This window comes from Sminthopsis crassicaudata, chromosome 4 (assembly GCF_048593235.1).
Source record: "Sminthopsis crassicaudata isolate SCR6 chromosome 4, ASM4859323v1, whole genome shotgun sequence".
NCBI classification, from domain to species: Eukaryota; Metazoa; Chordata; class Mammalia; order Dasyuromorphia; family Dasyuridae; genus Sminthopsis; species Sminthopsis crassicaudata.
Window position 1 is genome coordinate 441,393,239 of NC_133620.1, and position 17,417 is coordinate 441,410,655.

Consider the following 17,417-nt stretch of genomic DNA (forward strand, 5'->3'; position numbering starts at 1 on the left):
TAAGTGGCTCTGAAAAGAGCCTTTTGTTCACAGGGAGCCTGCCCCTTTCAGAACACTTGCTCACTTGGAGCTGGTGTACTTGGTGACCGCCTTGGTGCCCTCCGACACGGCGTGCTTGGCCAGCTCCCCGGGCAGCAGCAGGCGCACGGCCGTCTGGATCTCCCGGGAAGTGATGGTGGAGCGCTTGTTGTAGTGCGCAAGGCGGGAAGCCTCTCCGGAGATGCGCTCGAAGATGTCGTTGACGAAGGAGTTCATGATGCCCATGGCCTTGGAGGAGATGCCGGTGTCGGGGTGGACCTGCTTCAGCACCTTGTAGACGTAGATGGAGTAGCTCTCCTTGCGGCTGCGCTTGCGCTTCTTTCCGTCTTTCTTCTGAGCCTTGGTCACGGCTTTCTTGGAGCCCTTCTTGGGGGCAGGGGCGGACTTGGCCGGCTCGGGCATGGTGATGCGACCCTTTTCAGCTTAAAACAAGCGAAAGCGGTAGCTAAAAGAAACGTAGAGAGTGAAGGAATAGCTGATCCTGCATTCTTTTATAACGGCAGCATGCAAATTAGGGTTCAACGTGGTCTTCATTCCTATTGGTCAATGTAATGTAATTGCATTACACCTACTTTCATTCCATTGGTTTTTTCCGGAGCCTTTTCTAAGCCAATGAAAATTGATCTTTTCTAACCCCGCCCCTATAGAAGTCTACAAAAGATACCTTATTTAATTCGCCGAGCTATTTTCTTGAAGCTTTCGTCTTTTTTTAATCTGCGTTTGTAATTGTCCTTTCGTCATGTCTGGCCGAGGGAAACAAGGAGGTAAAGCTCGTGCTAAAGCTAAGACGCGGTCTTCTCGGGCTGGACTCCAGTTCCCAGTGGGCCGTGTCCACCGCCTGCTCCGCAAAGGTAATTATGCCGAGAGGGTTGGCGCCGGAGCGCCAGTCTACTTAGCAGCTGTGCTCGAGTACCTCACAGCAGAAATTTTGGAGCTGGCTGGCAATGCTGCTAGAGACAATAAAAAAACGCGCATCATTCCCCGCCATTTGCAGCTCGCCATCCGCAACGACGAAGAACTCAACAAGCTTCTGGGTAGAGTGACTATTGCCCAAGGCGGCGTTCTGCCCAACATACAGGCGGTCCTTCTGCCTAAGAAAACTGAAAGCCACAAACCCAAGGGCAAATGATTTTGGTCTAGCAACTTACACGTGATAACACCAAAGACAAAAGGCTCTTTTCAGAGCCACCCATTACATCAAAAAAGAGCTGAAACGCTGAGATGTTGAATTATTTTTTTTCAGTGATAATAGCCCCTTAATCTGATAGAGGAGGGTGGCTCTTAAAAGAGCCGTTTGGGGGGGGTGGAGGGACAAGTTCTAGTCCCCCTTTATCGCTTATTTACTTTTGCCAGGCTTATGGCTCTCGGTTTTCTTGGGCAGCAAGACGGCCTGGATGTTGGGCAAGACACCGCCCTGAGCAATGGTGACTCCCCCGAGGAGTTTGTTGAGCTCCTCGTCGTTGCGCACTGCTAGTTGCAAATGGCGGGGGATGATACGGGTTTTCTTGTTGTCCCGAGCTGCGTTTCCCGCCAGCTCCAAAATTTCGGCAGTTAAATACTCCAGAACCGCCGCCATGTAAACCGGAGCTCCGGCACCGACCCGCTCGGCGTAGTTACCCTTACGGAGCAAACGGTGCACTCGGCCCACTGGGAACTGCAGCCCGGCCCGGGACGAACGGGATTTAGCCTTGGCGCGAGCCTTGCCTCCCTGCTTTCCACGGCCAGACATGGCGATAAAAGGAACGAGCCCCTCTCTTAAAGAAAGAAAGACCGAAAACCTTTTAGCATCAATTTGAAGTAATTTATAAGACCTACCGGCAGGCAGAAAGGGAGTCGTTTGATTGGTTAGGAAGGCCTTTTGATTAGAACAGCCAATAGGAAAAGAGAATTTTCATCTCATCATTTGCATCGTAAGCTACCAGGAAATGACGAAAAATCATCTACCAATCATTAGTAGGTATCCTAAAGCCTTTATTTGCATGCCGGATCTATAAGTAAAGGGCCTGTCGCCATTCTGTGTCTTTGTACTTCAGTCGCGACTTCAGTGGCTTTGTGCATTCTCTAACCATGCCTGAACCAGGAAAATCGGCTCCTGCCCCCAAGAAGGGCTCCAAGAAAGCCGTGACCAAGGCTCAGAAGAAAGACGGAAAGAAGCGCAAGCGCAGCCGCAAGGAGAGCTACTCCGTCTACGTCTACAAGGTGCTGAAGCAGGTCCACCCCGACACTGGCATCTCTTCCAAGGCCATGGGCATCATGAATTCCTTCGTCAACGACATCTTCGAGCGCATCGCCAGTGAGGCTTCTCGTCTGGCCCACTACAACAAGCGCTCCACCATCACTTCCCGGGAGATCCAGACGGCCGTGCGCCTGCTGCTGCCCGGGGAGCTGGCCAAGCACGCCGTGTCGGAGGGCACCAAGGCCGTCACCAAGTACACCAGCTCCAAGTAAGCGGCTGCTCCAGGAGTCATCGACTTCCCATGAAACAAAGGCTCTTTTCAGAGCCACCCACTTTGTCAGAAAAAGATGCTATTCACTCGAGTTTCAAACAAAACACAAATGGTTTTTCTATATTGTCTTTTGCAAGCTTAAAATTAGGGAACCTGGGATGGAAATTTATCATAAATTAAACCTTATAATTGTCTCTATCTTCGGTAATAGACAATACGGAGTAGGTAAATAGTGGCTCCTTTCTGTTTTGTCTTGTAGATTATAAGGAAAAGACGAGTAGTTTTGTAGGCTTGGGAAATTTCTGAATGCTGAAATCTAACAGACTCAGCAATCACATCCACACATTGGCGCGTTGGAACTCCGTTACCCCCAATACTGTTTGGCCAAGGGAACAAGACGATTTAAAATCGGGTGTTTTTGCATCCAGCTGGCTCTACGCCACATAGCCTCCTGCTCCCCTAATCGACTTTATTTCTTAATAAAGGTCTGTGTTCTGTCTGCCTAATTATCCTCGCGAGACTGCGTAACGAAATGGATTCATTCAGAGCTCTTACGAGTCCGGACTAGCCGGTTTTAAGACCTGCCTCTTAGCAATTACCTAGCTGTTCCAGGCCCAGTCATTTATCCTTAGTGACCCGGGCAATTCTCTACGACTGGTTGCAGCGAAGGTGCCGACCTGCATCCATAGCTGCCTTTCTAATTGGTAGAGGGACTTCTCTCTGCCTGTGAAAATCACAGAACCATTCCTACCCTATCCCTGAAATACCCGACGCATTCTGGGAACTGGCGGGAAAGACGTCTTCTCTTGAACTCTCCCCCTTTCTGAAAGCAATCTAATTTCCTTTGTGTTTCATCGGTTTTCAAACATCTCCCACCCCCGCCTATAGGAAGGAATTGGATTCCAATAGCTTTCTTCCACCTGAAAGTAAGACCCCCAAGGTCCCGCGGACCCTACGGTAAGACATTCAATGCCCAGTCGTAACCGTAAGAGAAATATTAGATTTGGACTTTTCCTCAAAGTTCGCCCCTTTTTCGATTGACCGTTTTATTCCTCTACAGCTTCATTTTGCGGGGGACAGAAGGAAAAATAAAAGTCCGAGGCTTTGGGGTTCAGGGAAGCCGAGTTTAGAATTCTCTAAATGAAGCTGGATAAGGTGTGCCACCCCTTCCTCCACTAGACAAGCTTGGGGACTAATGACAGTATAGATATGCCCCTGTTGCTGGGACAAAAGTTGGGACTCCTCCCCGAGGCTATGTGGAAATCCGTAGGCATTTGAGGGAACCCTCTAGTCTGGAGAACGCTGGAAATCAAAAGATGGAGACAATGGGAGTTTTGTCTGCCGAGTCCAAGAAGGAAGCCTCATTGAGCCACGGAGAGCCTCATAGCCAGCAGTGTTTGTGCCTGGAAGTGTCTTACTTGAAACAAACAATCCCAGTTTCCTCTCTCTTCTTCCTCTATTTCAAAAGCCCCACAAGATAGGAGGTAGTTTGGATAATAGAAAATGCATTGGCCTAGCAGGCCTAATCGATTTATTTCTCTGAACCTACCTACTTTGTAAACCAAGGTGCTTAGAAATGTCTTTAACTTTCCTGAGATCTCAGGAAATACTTCCATCTTCCAAATCCTACTAATATGACCATGGTCATTGCATTCTCAGCAGAATACCTAATAGTTTCTAAATCAAAGGCAAAAAAATTTGGCAGGACCAGCCACAATGTTTTCATTCTTACCACCAGTATAATACAATCTACCTCCATTTCCCTAACTGTCTCTGGAGATTGACAAAGAACTAATAAGACTGGGAGGAAAAAGCTAAGCCTCCCTTTTACTGAAGCCAGCCAGAGGAAGCTCAGCTGATTGCTTTCAAAGTCAAATGACTTATGCCCCTGAAAGTATCTACAAATTATCCTATTCACTTGTCCTTGAAATGTCCCTTTTTAAAAAGTTTCCATGTCCCAGTACAACAGGATTTGTATAATTAGTATACTCAACATATTTATAGCATACTCAACATATTTAAAGTGAACATTTGTTAAATTGTTAAAAATCCAATCATGAACAACATGATTTTTAATCATCAAAATTAAAGAAATTAAAACAAACTTTTTTAAAATTATCAACTAAATTTGAAATTATTAAAGTTGGATACTGGTTCTAGTATTTATTACTTTTTCTGGATTTCTACTTCCTTACCTGCAAAAAGAAGAGATTAGATAAGAATATTTTAAAAGTCCCATATAGTTCAAAACTTAAATGAGAACAATAGATACAATAGAGAATATTTTTTTTTAATTCTGACTTTGTATAGGACTCCTTATAATCAAACCTTACCCTAAAAAAAAAACATCCTTTTAAGCTTTATTTTTACAGACTTTAAAAAAAAAAAAAAAAGCTCAAGGATTCTCCCTTAGTTCATAGTTCATGCACTTTTCTGTGATGGACCAATATAGAAATTCAAAGATTAGCTTTTTTTTTTTTTTTAATTAAATTTTAAAATGTTATTTTTTTTTCTTTTCTGATGCCAGCCAAAGTCCCCAAGGTGTCACAATATGGGTGGCACCACAGAAAACAAAGTGACCAGGTGAATCAAAAATCTGGTTGACTTTTTTCTTAACAGGCTGTAAGCTAAATAGAATCCCCAAATAAGAACAGAAACCTCTTTGAGGGCAGGAGGGAATGTAGATAATTAGCCTAATGACAAAAAGAAATTAGTTCTGACAAGTAGGAATGAATATCAACTTAACAAAGGAGTCAGTGTCTTTGAAAGAGTGCAAAAATGAATTAGGGGGGCCTAGGTCTGCAGATCAGCCTCCTCATTAGCACAATATCCTTTCTCCCAACCTAAGGTTTCAATGAAGCAGTAAAAAGATATAAATGGATGTAAAGATCCTCAAAGTAAAGCCATCTCCCTGGCACTATAAAATTTCTGAGCAACTCAATCCCACCACATTGAAAGAGTTGTAGACACATTGGAGTATACTCCTTTGCACACCATTGTGATAATTAGCCCAGAGTGAAATGATTAATTCAAAGCCTACATGACAGGGACTTCGAGGTTCTCTTCTTTGGCTTTTCTTTATTTTGTTGGATCAGGATAAAAATGCAGAAAGAATCCTCAAGGACTCATCATGATATATAGTAGATAGATCACTGAATTTGAAATTAGTGAAATGAGTTTGAATACTGATTCTACTATTTACTACCTTTCTAGATTTCTACACTTCCTTATTTGTAAAATTAAGGAATTAGATGAAATAAAGTCTCATCTGGTCCAAAGTTTAGATGGAAAAGTAGCTAAAAATGGAGAATTCTTTATGCCATTTGTCTCCTGATGGAGATTGTGAACATACCCACTAGCATCTTTTAGAAACAATTAGGTACATCTCTTTTAATTTCATCTATTGGTAATTAATTGACTTGGGTTTTTGCAGCGTGGAGGCCAAGCTTTGTGCTTGGCCAATAAAAAGGAGCTGTCTTTTTTCTAAAGATGTTACATATGTCTGCTAGTCTTTCAGAGGGGACGGTTTAGCATTGATGTAAACACTTCCCCTTCCCTTTCCCACTATACACTGTCTAATCCACCCACTAAGATGTCAGTTTCTCAGAAGAGGCAGGGGAGAGAGAGCACCCAAGAAATAGTAGCAGCTATAATGGTGAAATGCCAAGAATTCCTGAATTGAGGCAGGGAAAGTCAGAGGGAGTGACATAGTCTCAATCATGAAATTAAAGAGTCAAAGATGGGGAAATCAGTCTTTTGAATAGGGAAAATATATCTGAGCAATGTAAGATTCTTGAAAAACTTGAAAGAGTTCTTAAATTTGGGATTATCATGTGTCTAAAATTGTAAAACCTTGGAAAAATAATTAAGTCCAATGGCCTTTGCTTTACAGATGAGAGAACCCAAAGACTTTGAAGTAGTTTACTCACAGTCATTTCAGAAGTGAGATATGAACTAGATCATCTGACTCCAGATCTTTCCACTGGACTGGATCACTTCTTAGGGACAGGACAATTATGTTGATACCCTTGGAAGTAGAAAAGCCGTCAAGAGCCATCTAGGTTTCAATTTTATGACATCGAGAACAAGAGGACTGCTGTCACCTTGAATTATAATGATGGTCCAGTGGTGGGGAAAGGAGCAGGGAACCTCTTCCAAAAGCCCTAAATTCATTTCCCTCCATAAGGAGAATCAGTGGTCCCATTCTGGTATCATATCAGAGGCCTTTTTAGGTGTCTAAGGTGAATATGAAACTTAAATTAAATGCTGGGAGAGGCTGCCTTTAACTCTCCCATTTTTTCCCCTCTGTTTTGAGGTAAATCTAAACCACAAGGTGGAGCTATTAGTCTATAGTAGTGGTTTCCAAATTTATCATAATTAGGTACTCCCGTGGGGGGGAAAAAAAGTATTTTGAGCAAGCATACTTCTCACAAATTATATGTGCATGATATTGTACTATGTACATTATTTAAAATTGAAATGAAAGAATAAATAAAGCTGAATAAACTATGTTTGGAGTTTTTATTTTATTAAAAGTAGAAGGAAACTTTTTGTTCTTGAGAATAATATCAATGAATATACCTAACACAGAGCACTGTTTGAAGTCAGAAAACCTAGATTCAAATCCTATCTCAAACACTTACTGCCTATGTGGCCTCAGGCAAATCCCCTAGTCTTTCTGGGCCTCATTTCCTAAGGGAGTTAGAGAACGACAGGGCCTTGGAGGGCATTTATTTCTAGTTCTTTTACCTTATTAAAGAAAAATACCTATAAATTTGTAAGTTATAGTTGTTTGCTAGTAATTAATCAGTTAATTTGATCAAGATAATTAAGCAGTCAACATTTCTTTTAAAAAATCTTTTTTAATTGGGGGATATTCAATATAGGTCAACTAATAGTTCCAGACCAGTTAGGAAGTTATTATAATTGCCCTGGCAATTGAGAAATTGAGAAAGGTGGACAGATGGTAGGATCAAAAGGGCAATATCTGGAGTGAGTAAAAGCAAATAATTAGTGCAAAACAGAGTGACTGGAAAGTCAGTAGTGTCTTCAATGGTTAAAAAATACTTTTTAAAAATATAAAAAGAAATTTCCAGGAGAGTTATGTAGGAAGTAAGGAAGGAAAGAGATACAGCAATTGAGATTTGCCATGCAGATCACAGCCCAACCAAGCCTGCTTATCTGGTGTGACTCATTCTGTTCCACCTAAAATGAACAAATGGAAAATGGGAATTTTCCAATGTTGCCAGCTGAGCTAAGGATGCCCCAATTAGGATTAGGTTTTGACTACCCTGAGCAACTGCATTGTTGCAATGAAGAAGGGAGATTAAGAGCATGCATTTTGGTGGAGGGAAGAGTGGAAGAGTTTTTGTGTGGTAATAAGTAGAGGGTACATGTAATTGTTTTGAAAAGAAGAGCCATAGTTATGAGAGTTAAATACTATTCATATTACCACTGTTTACAAATCAGTAATAAAAACTTCTCAACTCATACCCACCAGGGCTAGATCTGTGGTATTCCAAGTGCAGATTCTAGTCTGAAGAGGAGCTGAGATCTGATCCCCAAGGATCAGCCAATCAGAGAATATTACATCCCATTCTTCCAGCAATAGCCATTCATGGGAGTTGCGTTCATTTCCTTCTCACTTATGTGTATCTTTTATTACTCCCGCAATGGTGCTCCTCCTCCTCCATCTGTGCAGATTTCTAACTTCCTCTTTTCTAAGGTGAGTCCCCAGGACTGTTACCTAACCATTATCAGAGCACTCACCTTGGGAAACCTTCAAGTACCCATTTGAAGTGTAAATTCCAAAATTTGTGGCAGAAATTAAGAGACTTGCTTCTTTATTTTCATTCTGAGTGGGATAAGTGAGTTTCAGGATCCATCCCTGCTGGGTATGGGAAAGATGGCCACAACACATCTTCTTCTCACCATACAGACAGCTACCATCCTATTCCAGTCCTGATTTAGGTTTTGCTTGGGTTTTTGCAGTGGTCCCCCTAATTATTCTCCTGCCTTAAGTCAGATAAGCTTTACAACCCATCCTCTAACACAACTTCCCAAGCTATTTCAACGTAATGGTTTTAACCATATCACTCCCCTGTTCAGTAAATTCTAATGGCTCTTTATAAACACTAGGCTCAAATAATTCACCTTTATCTCATCCTTTTTAAATTTATATTTTGTACAAGTTTTATAAAGCATATTGGTACAGTAGTATATGTAGATAATTTGTAAATAAAAATGCACATATTAGATATGCCTGATCAAAAATGTATGGGGTTCATGATTTAAAAAGTCTGGAGACATTGCTGTTATTGGGATTATATCCCAAAGAAATACTAAAGAGTGGAAAGGGACCTGTATGTACCAAAATGTTTGTGGCAGCTCTTTTTGTTGTAGCTAGAAACTGGAAGTTGAATGGATGTCCATCAATTGGAGAATGGTTGGGTAAATTGTGGTATATGAAGGTTATGGAATATTATTGCTCTGTAAGAAATGACCAGCAGGAGGAATACAGAGAGGCTTGGAGAGACTTAAATCAACTGTTGCTGAGTGAAATGAGCAGAACCAGAAGATCACTATACACTTCAACAACAATACTGTATGAGGATGTATTCTGATGGAAGTGGAAATCTTCAACATAAAGAAGATCCAACTCACTTCCAGTTGATCAATGATGGACAGAAATAACTAACCCAGAGAAGGAACACTGGGAAGCGAATGTAAATTGTTAGCACTACTGTCTATCTACCCAGGTTACTTATACCTTCGGAATCTAATACTTAATGTGCAACAAGAAAATGGTATTTACACACATATATTGTATCTAGGTTATATTGTAACACATGTAAAATGTATGGGATTACCTGCCATCGGGGGGAGGGAGTGGAGGGAGGGAGGGGATAATTTGGAAAAATGAATTAAAAAAAAAAAAAAAAATCTGGAGAGCACTAGATCCCTAGAGTACTTAAGAGATGGAGAATTGTATCAACTATTTATAAAATACTTTGTGGCCTTCCCCTCTTCAAGTTCTGTCTATATAATAAATAATAAATGAAATAAATAATAAATAAATTGCACTTAATATACATTATTACTTTGAGTGCATAATGTTGAAGAAAAATTAAATATTATAACCTAGATTTTAGTAATATCTGCCAGAAACCATTTTTTATTTTAAATGCAAATATTTCTAGCCTAGAGAGAGACATGTCCAAACTGGTATAGTATCCTCATGCCATTGGGCATTTCTCAGTAGTTCTACCTCAAGAAAATTTGAACAAGGAAAAAAGGATAATTAAAAGTATGATTTATGATTAACATTCCAGAACAATAGCCACTACTCAGTTCCTTCCATTATCTCTCCCCACAAAGACAGAAATGCTCCCCTCCCAAGATCAACAACAAAATCCTTTCTGAATAACAAAAGAGGGCACTTCACTCTTGCCAATTGCTCCAGGGAATGAGGAAGCCAAAGATCTCTAAACAAGATAAGAAATAAATCTGAGCTTCATCCTTTTAAGAGAAAGGCTTTAGCTTTTGTTATGCACTTTTCTATGGAAAATTCTAAAGGTTTTAAGTTGAGGGAAAAAAATATATTATTTCTTAATATTATCAGTTGAACTAAAAAGGGTTTCATATGCTTTCACAATGGGAACTAGGGATACTGCCTATATATGTTATTGAAAGTAGATTTTGGAGAGAACAAAAGTAACTGCATTTTGTTCTGTTTTTGCCTTTTGGTTTAGGGAGGGTGGGAGGAATTAAAGGGAGAGGGTAATGTCTCAGCATGTATTTCAGGGACAGCTTAAAGCCAAATGCCTGTTTTTCTCCTTCCCCTTCATAATGTTACAAAAAACTATTCTAGAAGACTTTGAATACATAGTTCAAGAAACTCACTCCCTTCTCTTTATCTTATCCTATAACCCAGCATTTGTAGCTTAAAAATAGACATCGAGTTGGCTCTGTGGATAGAATGCTGAACCTAGAGTCAGGAGGACTCATCTTCCAGAGGTCAAATCTGTATTGACACTTACTATCTATGTGACCTAGAAGTGTCACTCTTTGTCTCAGTTTCCTCATCTGTAAAAATGAGCTAGAGAAAGAAATGGCAAACTACTCCATATCTGAAAAAAAAAAAAAAAAAAAAAGTTTTCAGGGACACAACTGAGCAACAGTAGCTTAAGAAATACTAATTAACCAACGGCCTGATAAAGAAGATACTGTTTTCTTTAGTCTATTGTAAATGACTATGGTATCAGATACATTTATTCTTTTCTTTGTAACAGTTTAAGCATTCCAAAATATAACCTTTTCTTTCTGCAGAGGTACTTTATAGGATCTTACCCAGCAATATACAATTCTTCTCTTCTGCTGTTCTTGAATAAATCCTAATTGGAACTTTGATCTTCAAAAGAACAAAGGCATCAGGAAGGTGAAGTCTTCACTTCCAGTGGATTGGATTTAAGGGAAACAAAACAATGCAAAATCACCAACCTCACTTTCTCCCCAAGAGTGCAGTGGCAAGGTGTAAAATGACTAGAGATCCCCAGGATACAGTGGGAGACCTTGGTCTTTTCAAACTAAGGTCTTTACCAGGTTTTCTGTTTGCCTGATCCATTCAGTGCTCAAGGCTAGGTAAGAATTGAGTCAAAAGATGGCTCAGTTTACCATCACAAAAGAATCCATTTGAAAAGGGAAGATGCTCTGGGTTTCTGGCCTGAATGGAAAACCATTGCTATTCACACTTACTAGGAGCAAACAAAATCCAAACAAGGAACAAGAAAGGCCTAATTAAGGTGGCTCATTGAAAGCCGAAGTGATTTGGGTAGAAAGGCATAGTCAAGTAGCCTCATCTGAATCACAATGGGCTTTTTCAAAGCCAGTTTTCTCAAAATTATATTTCAAAAAATTATAAATGAAAACAAGAGACAGTGAATTGTCTCAGCAATTTTTAAAAAATAATAATAAAATAAGTAAATGGAGGGGGACAGAAACTAGCCTCCAAACCTCAAGAGGCCTTATGTAATACAATAAAAAATTATAGTCTTCTGGACAAAGGACCCAAATGTAAGGGTGATACTCTCCTCACATGGACAGAGGAGGAAGAGGAGAAAAAGAAAAAGAAAGAAGAGAAGGGGGGGGCAGAAAGGAGGAGCAGGAGGAGGAAGAACTCTTAATAACTAGGTCATATAACTCAGGAAAAGGGGGGGGAAGTGTGAGTAAGAGAGTATGTGTGCATGTGCACTTGCATGTAGGGCAGCTAGGTGGCACAATGGAGAGACCATCAGAATTGAGTTCAAATTTTACATCAGATATTTTTTCCCCCTTGAGGCCGGGGTTAAGTGACTTGCCCAGGGCCACACAGCTAGGAAGTGTTAAGTGTCCTGAGATCAAATTTGAACTTGGGTCCTCCAGAATTCAAGGTTGGTGCTCTATCTACTGCGCCACCTCGCTGCCCCTACACCAGATATTTAATAGCCGTGTGAACTCTGAGCAAATCATTTAACTCTGTTTCAGTTCTTTATCTGTAAAATGAACTGGTGAAATGGCAAACCACTCCAGCATCTCAGCCAAGAAAAACCTTAAATGGGGTCACAAAGAGTCAAGACATGACTGAACCAAAAAAATTGTGCATATGTATGCATATGTCTATCACCTATTAATGGTGTTTAAATGTATAGGTATATGTACATTTGTGTATACCAGAGGTTGAAATATAAATCAATGATCAAATAGCTCCCTACAAAATTTCACTTGTTAGTGGGAAAATTTAGTAGTGTTCAGTCCCTCTCATCCTGAGCCACAGAAAAAAAGCCAGATTTTGGATCACTAAGTGGGGAACGTAGGAATAGCATAGGAAAAGTAGGAATTAAGAGAACTAAGAAAGTTGGTCTTAAATTTGCTAATTCCTGGTCTATGCTGACTTTTTAGAGGTACTTCTAATTTTATAACATTCTAAGTCATGTGGGGGTATCATCTGGTTATTTTAGGAAATGGCAAGTAAGAGACAAAGCATGATATTGCTCATATTCTCCTAAAAAGAATATTTAAATATAATTATCATAAGATTATAGTTGAAGGGCAGCCTTAGAGATCTAATCCCCACTTTTGACTTATCAGAGTAATGAGATTTTGAAAATTTAAATGATTTATCTAAACTCCCACAGCTGGTTTAGACACATTTCTAGAATTTAGGAAGATTACCGGTTTAATACTCATTTCAAGACACTGCTATTTTATTTCTAGAGTGTAAACAGCTTTTTACTTAAAAAAAAAAAAAAAAAAAAAGGCAAACTACTTAATAATCTCCTCTCATTGATGTTTTGTCTCTTGTAAATTGTTGTTTTCATACCCTCTAAACTAAGTAGTACAAATAATTAGAATATCCATTTTATAGATAGTTGAGGGGAAAGAGGCTCAAACATATTAAATGATTTGTCCCTGATCACCCAACTTCTTGAGTATATGAAATGGGTGGGACTCTGATATGCTGACATCTAGATTCTACCACGCCACACTAACCTGAGATGCATTCACCATACCCCTGGCACATGTGTTTTCCCCATTAGAACATAAACTTTTTCTCTTTTACGGTTATGGTTTGTGTAATGCCGGAGAAAATGAGACGAGATAGAGATTAGAGTTTTTAACATTTTATTTGAAAGGGAGAGATTGTGCTGGAGGCATGCTGCCCCTAGGGCTGGTGTCCAAAGCACCCACCCGGCAATGTGAGTTCTCAATGACATAGATACGCAGGTGGCTCGGCTACAGGGGTGGGCCGAGGCAGGGGCGGAGTCAGAGCGCTGAGATCTGGAAGGGACTATCAATCCGGTTCTGACAGGGTGGGGGTGGGCTTTCTGATAAATTGGGATGGGGAGAGGCACCGGACATTCTGAGGATGTCTAAGATAGGTTTTTCTCCTTATCTGGATCATGATTAGGAGGGAGGGGTGGTGTTGCAGGATCGAGCAGAACAATTCAGGGAAACTGAGGCAGGACAATTTAGGGAAACTGAGTCAGGGGAATAAAAGGGAACTGTGGCACAACAGTTTGAATGGAAAGTGAGATTTATATCACTGCTATTTTCTGTCTCTGGTTGATGAATCGAGAGTGTAGGCAAACAGTTCAATGGAATACACAGTAACCGGTTCTCTTTCATGTCCTAGCTTTCCCACAATGCCTCTGGGTTGACTTGCATTGCGTAATGCAGGCTCAACCTAAATTCCAAGAAACTACAACTCCCATGAGCGCTAGGGAAGCTGCTCCGCGGCATCTCGAAAATTTGGTACTTTCGCCCTGGCCTGCTCGCCAATGAGGGACTAAGGACTCCATTTCCCGGCGTGTCTCGCGAAGCCGAGACTCCAATAACCGGTGCGTCTTCCGCGGAAGTAGCCACGGAGCGTGTGTAACGAATCCCGGAGGGCGCCAGCAGCTGACCCCTGGGGGACAGGTAGAAAGGGGGGGTATCGGCGGGCGTGGGCTCGGATGTCAATCCCCGAAGTACGTGCACCCCTACTCTTCCTTATTTGTCACCCCTCCCGCCCCCGCCATTAGAATATAGGAAATAGCAGAAAATAGAAAGTTCGGCTTGGATGCCCAGCGCTTAGCTGCGCACTTAATAAGCGGTAAATTTTATTTATCCTTCGTTCATTCATTCACTCATTCAGTTGCAGCAGCAACCCTCTCTAATACAAACACCCCTGCCTGGGTTGCCCTTCCCCCCCACAAACCCCCCCCCCCCCGCCCCTCCCTTTTCTCTACCTGTGTTCCATCCCCCCCTTCTACTCACCCCTAGTCCGGTCCATTACCCCCCCTTTCATTACCGGCACCATCCCCAGCCCCCTTGCAGCCCACCCCCAGCTTTTTGTAGTCTCCCCCCTCGACGTCACAGAAGGGTGGGCCGGGATCTCCTGGCTCTCAACTCCCAGCCCAGCACAATGTGGGTGGGCTGCCTGAAGGAGGGGGGGTTGGTTGCTTGGACTGGGGAATGGGGCAGGGGTAAAGTTAAGGTCGTATGGGGGGGTCTCCAAGCCTCATTTGTCCCTTCCTCCCTCCTCCCTACCTCTCCCCTTCCCCCATCCTTCCTGTAGCTGATGCTGAGTGTACTGTCAATCCGACTTCTGGCCCCCCGGGCCATGTCCGGCTGCGTCCATCTGTCCGGAGGCTGCGTAAAGAGGGCCGGAATGGAGGGCCCTGTGGAAGCTGCGATAAGAGCAAAGCTGGAGCAAGCCTTGAGCCCGGAGGTGCTGGAGCTTCGAAATGAGAGCAGTGGTCACGCTGTGCCCCCCGGCAGCGAGACCCATTTCCGAGTGGCCGTGGTGAGCTCCCGTTTCGAAGGACTAAGCTCCCTGCAGCGCCATCGACTGGTCCACGCCGCCCTGGCCGAAGAACTCGCGGGGCCTGTCCACGCCCTGGCTATCCAAGCTCGGACCCCTGCCCAATGGAGAGATAACCCCCAAATAGAAATCAGCCCTGCCTGCCTGGGTGGGAGCAAGAAAGACCTCCATGGTATCTCCTGAAAGCTTGCAGAAGAGAGGGGAACACATGTATTCTAGATTTGTGGGAGGAGAGAGTTACTGACCTCTATTGGGGCCTGCCCTCCCAAAATAAAAATGTGATTGTGTCTGACAGCGTCTTTATGATTGTGAACTTGAGCCGAGAAGGGGCAGTGTGTCCCGCAGTGCCCGATAAGGGCAAAGTGGCGTTTTATCCCTGTGACTGGGGGAGGGGCAGCACGGAATTATCTCCTGCACGCAGCTGAGATTTATTTGAAGCCCTGCAATATGCAGTGTCTTGGTGTCAGTAGCAAAGAATGATGGCTGGCTTTGATATGAAAATTAAGTATTTTATATATTGATTTGGAACCTCACAATAATCCTACAAAGTAGTCATACCATACCTTATACCCATTCTACTGACAGAACAGGGTCACAGAAGTAAAATGACTGGTTACTAGGGGTAGAAGACCATATCAAAGTCAACAAACATTTACTGTGCCAGGCACTGGCAACTAGGTGGCGCCAGTGATTAGAACAGTGGACCTAGAGTCAAGAAGACCTAAATTCTAATCTTTGTGACCATGGGCAAGTCACTGAATCCGTCTTCAGTTTCCTTAACTAAAATAGAGGTAATAATAGCACCTCCCTCTTGTTGTGAGGATTAAGGGGGATGATATTTGTAAAGCACTTAGCAAGGTGTCTGGCACACAGTAGGCATGATATAAATGCTAGTTATCACTTTGCTAAATGCTGGGTATACAAAGAAAGGACGAAAATAGTCCTTTCCCTCAGGGAGAGCACAAGCTAATGGGAGAGACAACATGCAAATTACTATGTACAAATAAGATATGGGCAGGGAAAAGGAGATAATTTCAGAGGCAAGACACTAACATGGAGGGGAGCAGAGAAAGACTGCTTACAGAAAGTAGGATGTTAGTTGAAGGAAGCCAGGAGATGAGAAGAGGGAGCATTCCAGGCATGCAGGACTGCTTGTAAAAATGCAAGGAGTCCAGATTTGGGTGGAAGCCCTGGATTGGAGGGACATAGGGTAGGAGACGCCAGACTGGAAAGGTAGGAAGTCCTAAGAAGGACTTTAAAAGTCAAACTGGAAATTTTATATTTAATCTTAGATGCAACAGGGAGCCACTGAAATTTACTGAATAGGAAAGTGTCACGGTCAGAACCATACTGGAGGACCATCACTGTCCAGAATGTGGCACAGGAGAAAGGAGGCAGGAAGACCAAAGACATGAAAGTCTGCCGCAGGGCAGTAAGTGTCAAGAGGTGTGGAAGAAAATTATTGCAAAGGTAGAATCAAACAGATGGTGATAGATTGCATGTGGGGTATGAAAGTGATGCCATCCTGAATATTTAGGAGGGTGATGGTGCTCTCAACAGTAATAAAGTTAGGGAGAGAATTTGTAGGGAAAAGATTATGAACGAGTTGAGTTGAAGATACCGGAATATCGAGATTAAGCTATTCAATGGGAGATTAGAGATTCAAGAATGTCAGAAGAGAGATTAAGGACTGGACAAATAGAATTGAGAATAACATACATAGAGGGAGCTGATGAAAGAAATCACCAAGGGAAATGGTATAGAAGGAGTAGAAAAAACCAGCTCAAGGTGGAACCTTTCTGGCCCACCCATGGTTAGGTACAACTTTGAAGAAAGTCCAGCAAAGGAAGCCAAGAAAGATCAATTTAACCAATGGGAAAGAGAACCAGGAAAGAAACAGTGTTACAAAAAGTCTTGAAAAAAAATGTGATTGATAGTATCAAAAGCTGCAGAGATAAAATTGGATATGTATTCATAAGAAGCTATTAGATTAGGCAATGAAGAGATCGTTGGTAACTTTAGAGAGAGCAGTTTAATTTAAAAGATGCATCTGAAGCCAGACTATAAAAATGTTAAGGAAAGTAAGTAAATAAAGATATTGATTGTAGATGGCCTTCTCTAAGAGCTTAATCTTTGTGATGGAGGGGATGGGAAAATCATTTGATGGTTTGGGGAGGATACAGGAAACATGGACAGGTTTGTAGAGAAGCAGCCAGTATGATGGGGAGAGTGTAAGGATAAGTGAAAGAGGGAATGATATCAGGTACAATTTTCTGGAGAAGATAGGATGGAATGAAATAATTGTGTATGTAAACGGGTTGCTTTGGCAAGGAATAAGGGCAAGGTTGAAACCCAGACTTCATCTTCCAGAAGTCAGAGAAGACAGGACATGATATAAGGTATAATGGAAAGAGGGCTAGATTTGGAGGATTCAAATTCTGGAGCTTCAATTTAACTGAATGATCTTGAGCAAATGATGTGATAAGTTAGGTTTCCAAGTCATTAAAATGACTAGGATAGTGGAGGGGGAGGGAGGGAAGGGGAGAAAAAAGAGGTGTATTGTTACCTATGGGCCCTTCTATTTCTCAGTC

The 17,417-nt window shown here is 42.0% G+C and overlaps 5 protein-coding genes across 5 annotated transcripts; 3 read left to right on the forward strand and 2 right to left on the reverse strand.

Moving 5' to 3' along the window:
• LOC141539932 (histone H2B type 2-E-like) lies at positions 1-511 on the reverse strand. Its single transcript, XM_074263339.1, has one exon. The coding sequence runs from the start codon at positions 439-441 to the stop codon at positions 61-63; it is 381 nt and encodes a 126-aa protein (XP_074119440.1). The 5' UTR covers positions 442-511; the 3' UTR covers positions 1-60.
• Positions 512-706: 195 nt separating this feature from the next.
• LOC141539930 (histone H2A type 1-F-like) lies at positions 707-1,168 on the forward strand. Its single transcript, XM_074263337.1, has one exon. The coding sequence runs from the start codon at positions 779-781 to the stop codon at positions 1,166-1,168; it is 390 nt and encodes a 129-aa protein (XP_074119438.1). The 5' UTR covers positions 707-778.
• Positions 1,046-1,823, reverse strand: LOC141539929 (histone H2A type 2-B). Its single transcript, XM_074263336.1, has one exon. The coding sequence runs from the start codon at positions 1,766-1,768 to the stop codon at positions 1,376-1,378; it is 393 nt and encodes a 130-aa protein (XP_074119437.1). The 5' UTR covers positions 1,769-1,823; the 3' UTR covers positions 1,046-1,375.
• A 218-nt stretch (positions 1,824-2,041) lies between these two features.
• On the forward strand, positions 2,042-6,712 carry LOC141539931 (histone H2B type 1-F/J/L). The gene is made up of 2 exons (XM_074263338.1): positions 2,042-3,443; positions 6,379-6,712. Exon 1 carries the CDS (start codon positions 2,107-2,109, stop codon positions 2,485-2,487), a length of 381 nt encoding a protein of 126 aa, XP_074119439.1. The 5' UTR covers positions 2,042-2,106; the 3' UTR covers positions 2,488-3,443; positions 6,379-6,712.
• A 6,464-nt stretch (positions 6,713-13,176) lies between these two features.
• BOLA1 (bolA family member 1) lies at positions 13,177-15,118 on the forward strand. Its single transcript, XM_074264903.1, has 3 exons — positions 13,177-13,219; positions 13,807-13,940; positions 14,581-15,118. The coding sequence occupies exons 1-3, from the start codon at positions 13,177-13,179 to the stop codon at positions 15,007-15,009; spliced, it is 606 nt and encodes a 201-aa protein (XP_074121004.1). The 3' UTR covers positions 15,010-15,118.
• The last annotated feature ends 2,299 nt before the right edge of the window (positions 15,119-17,417 follow it).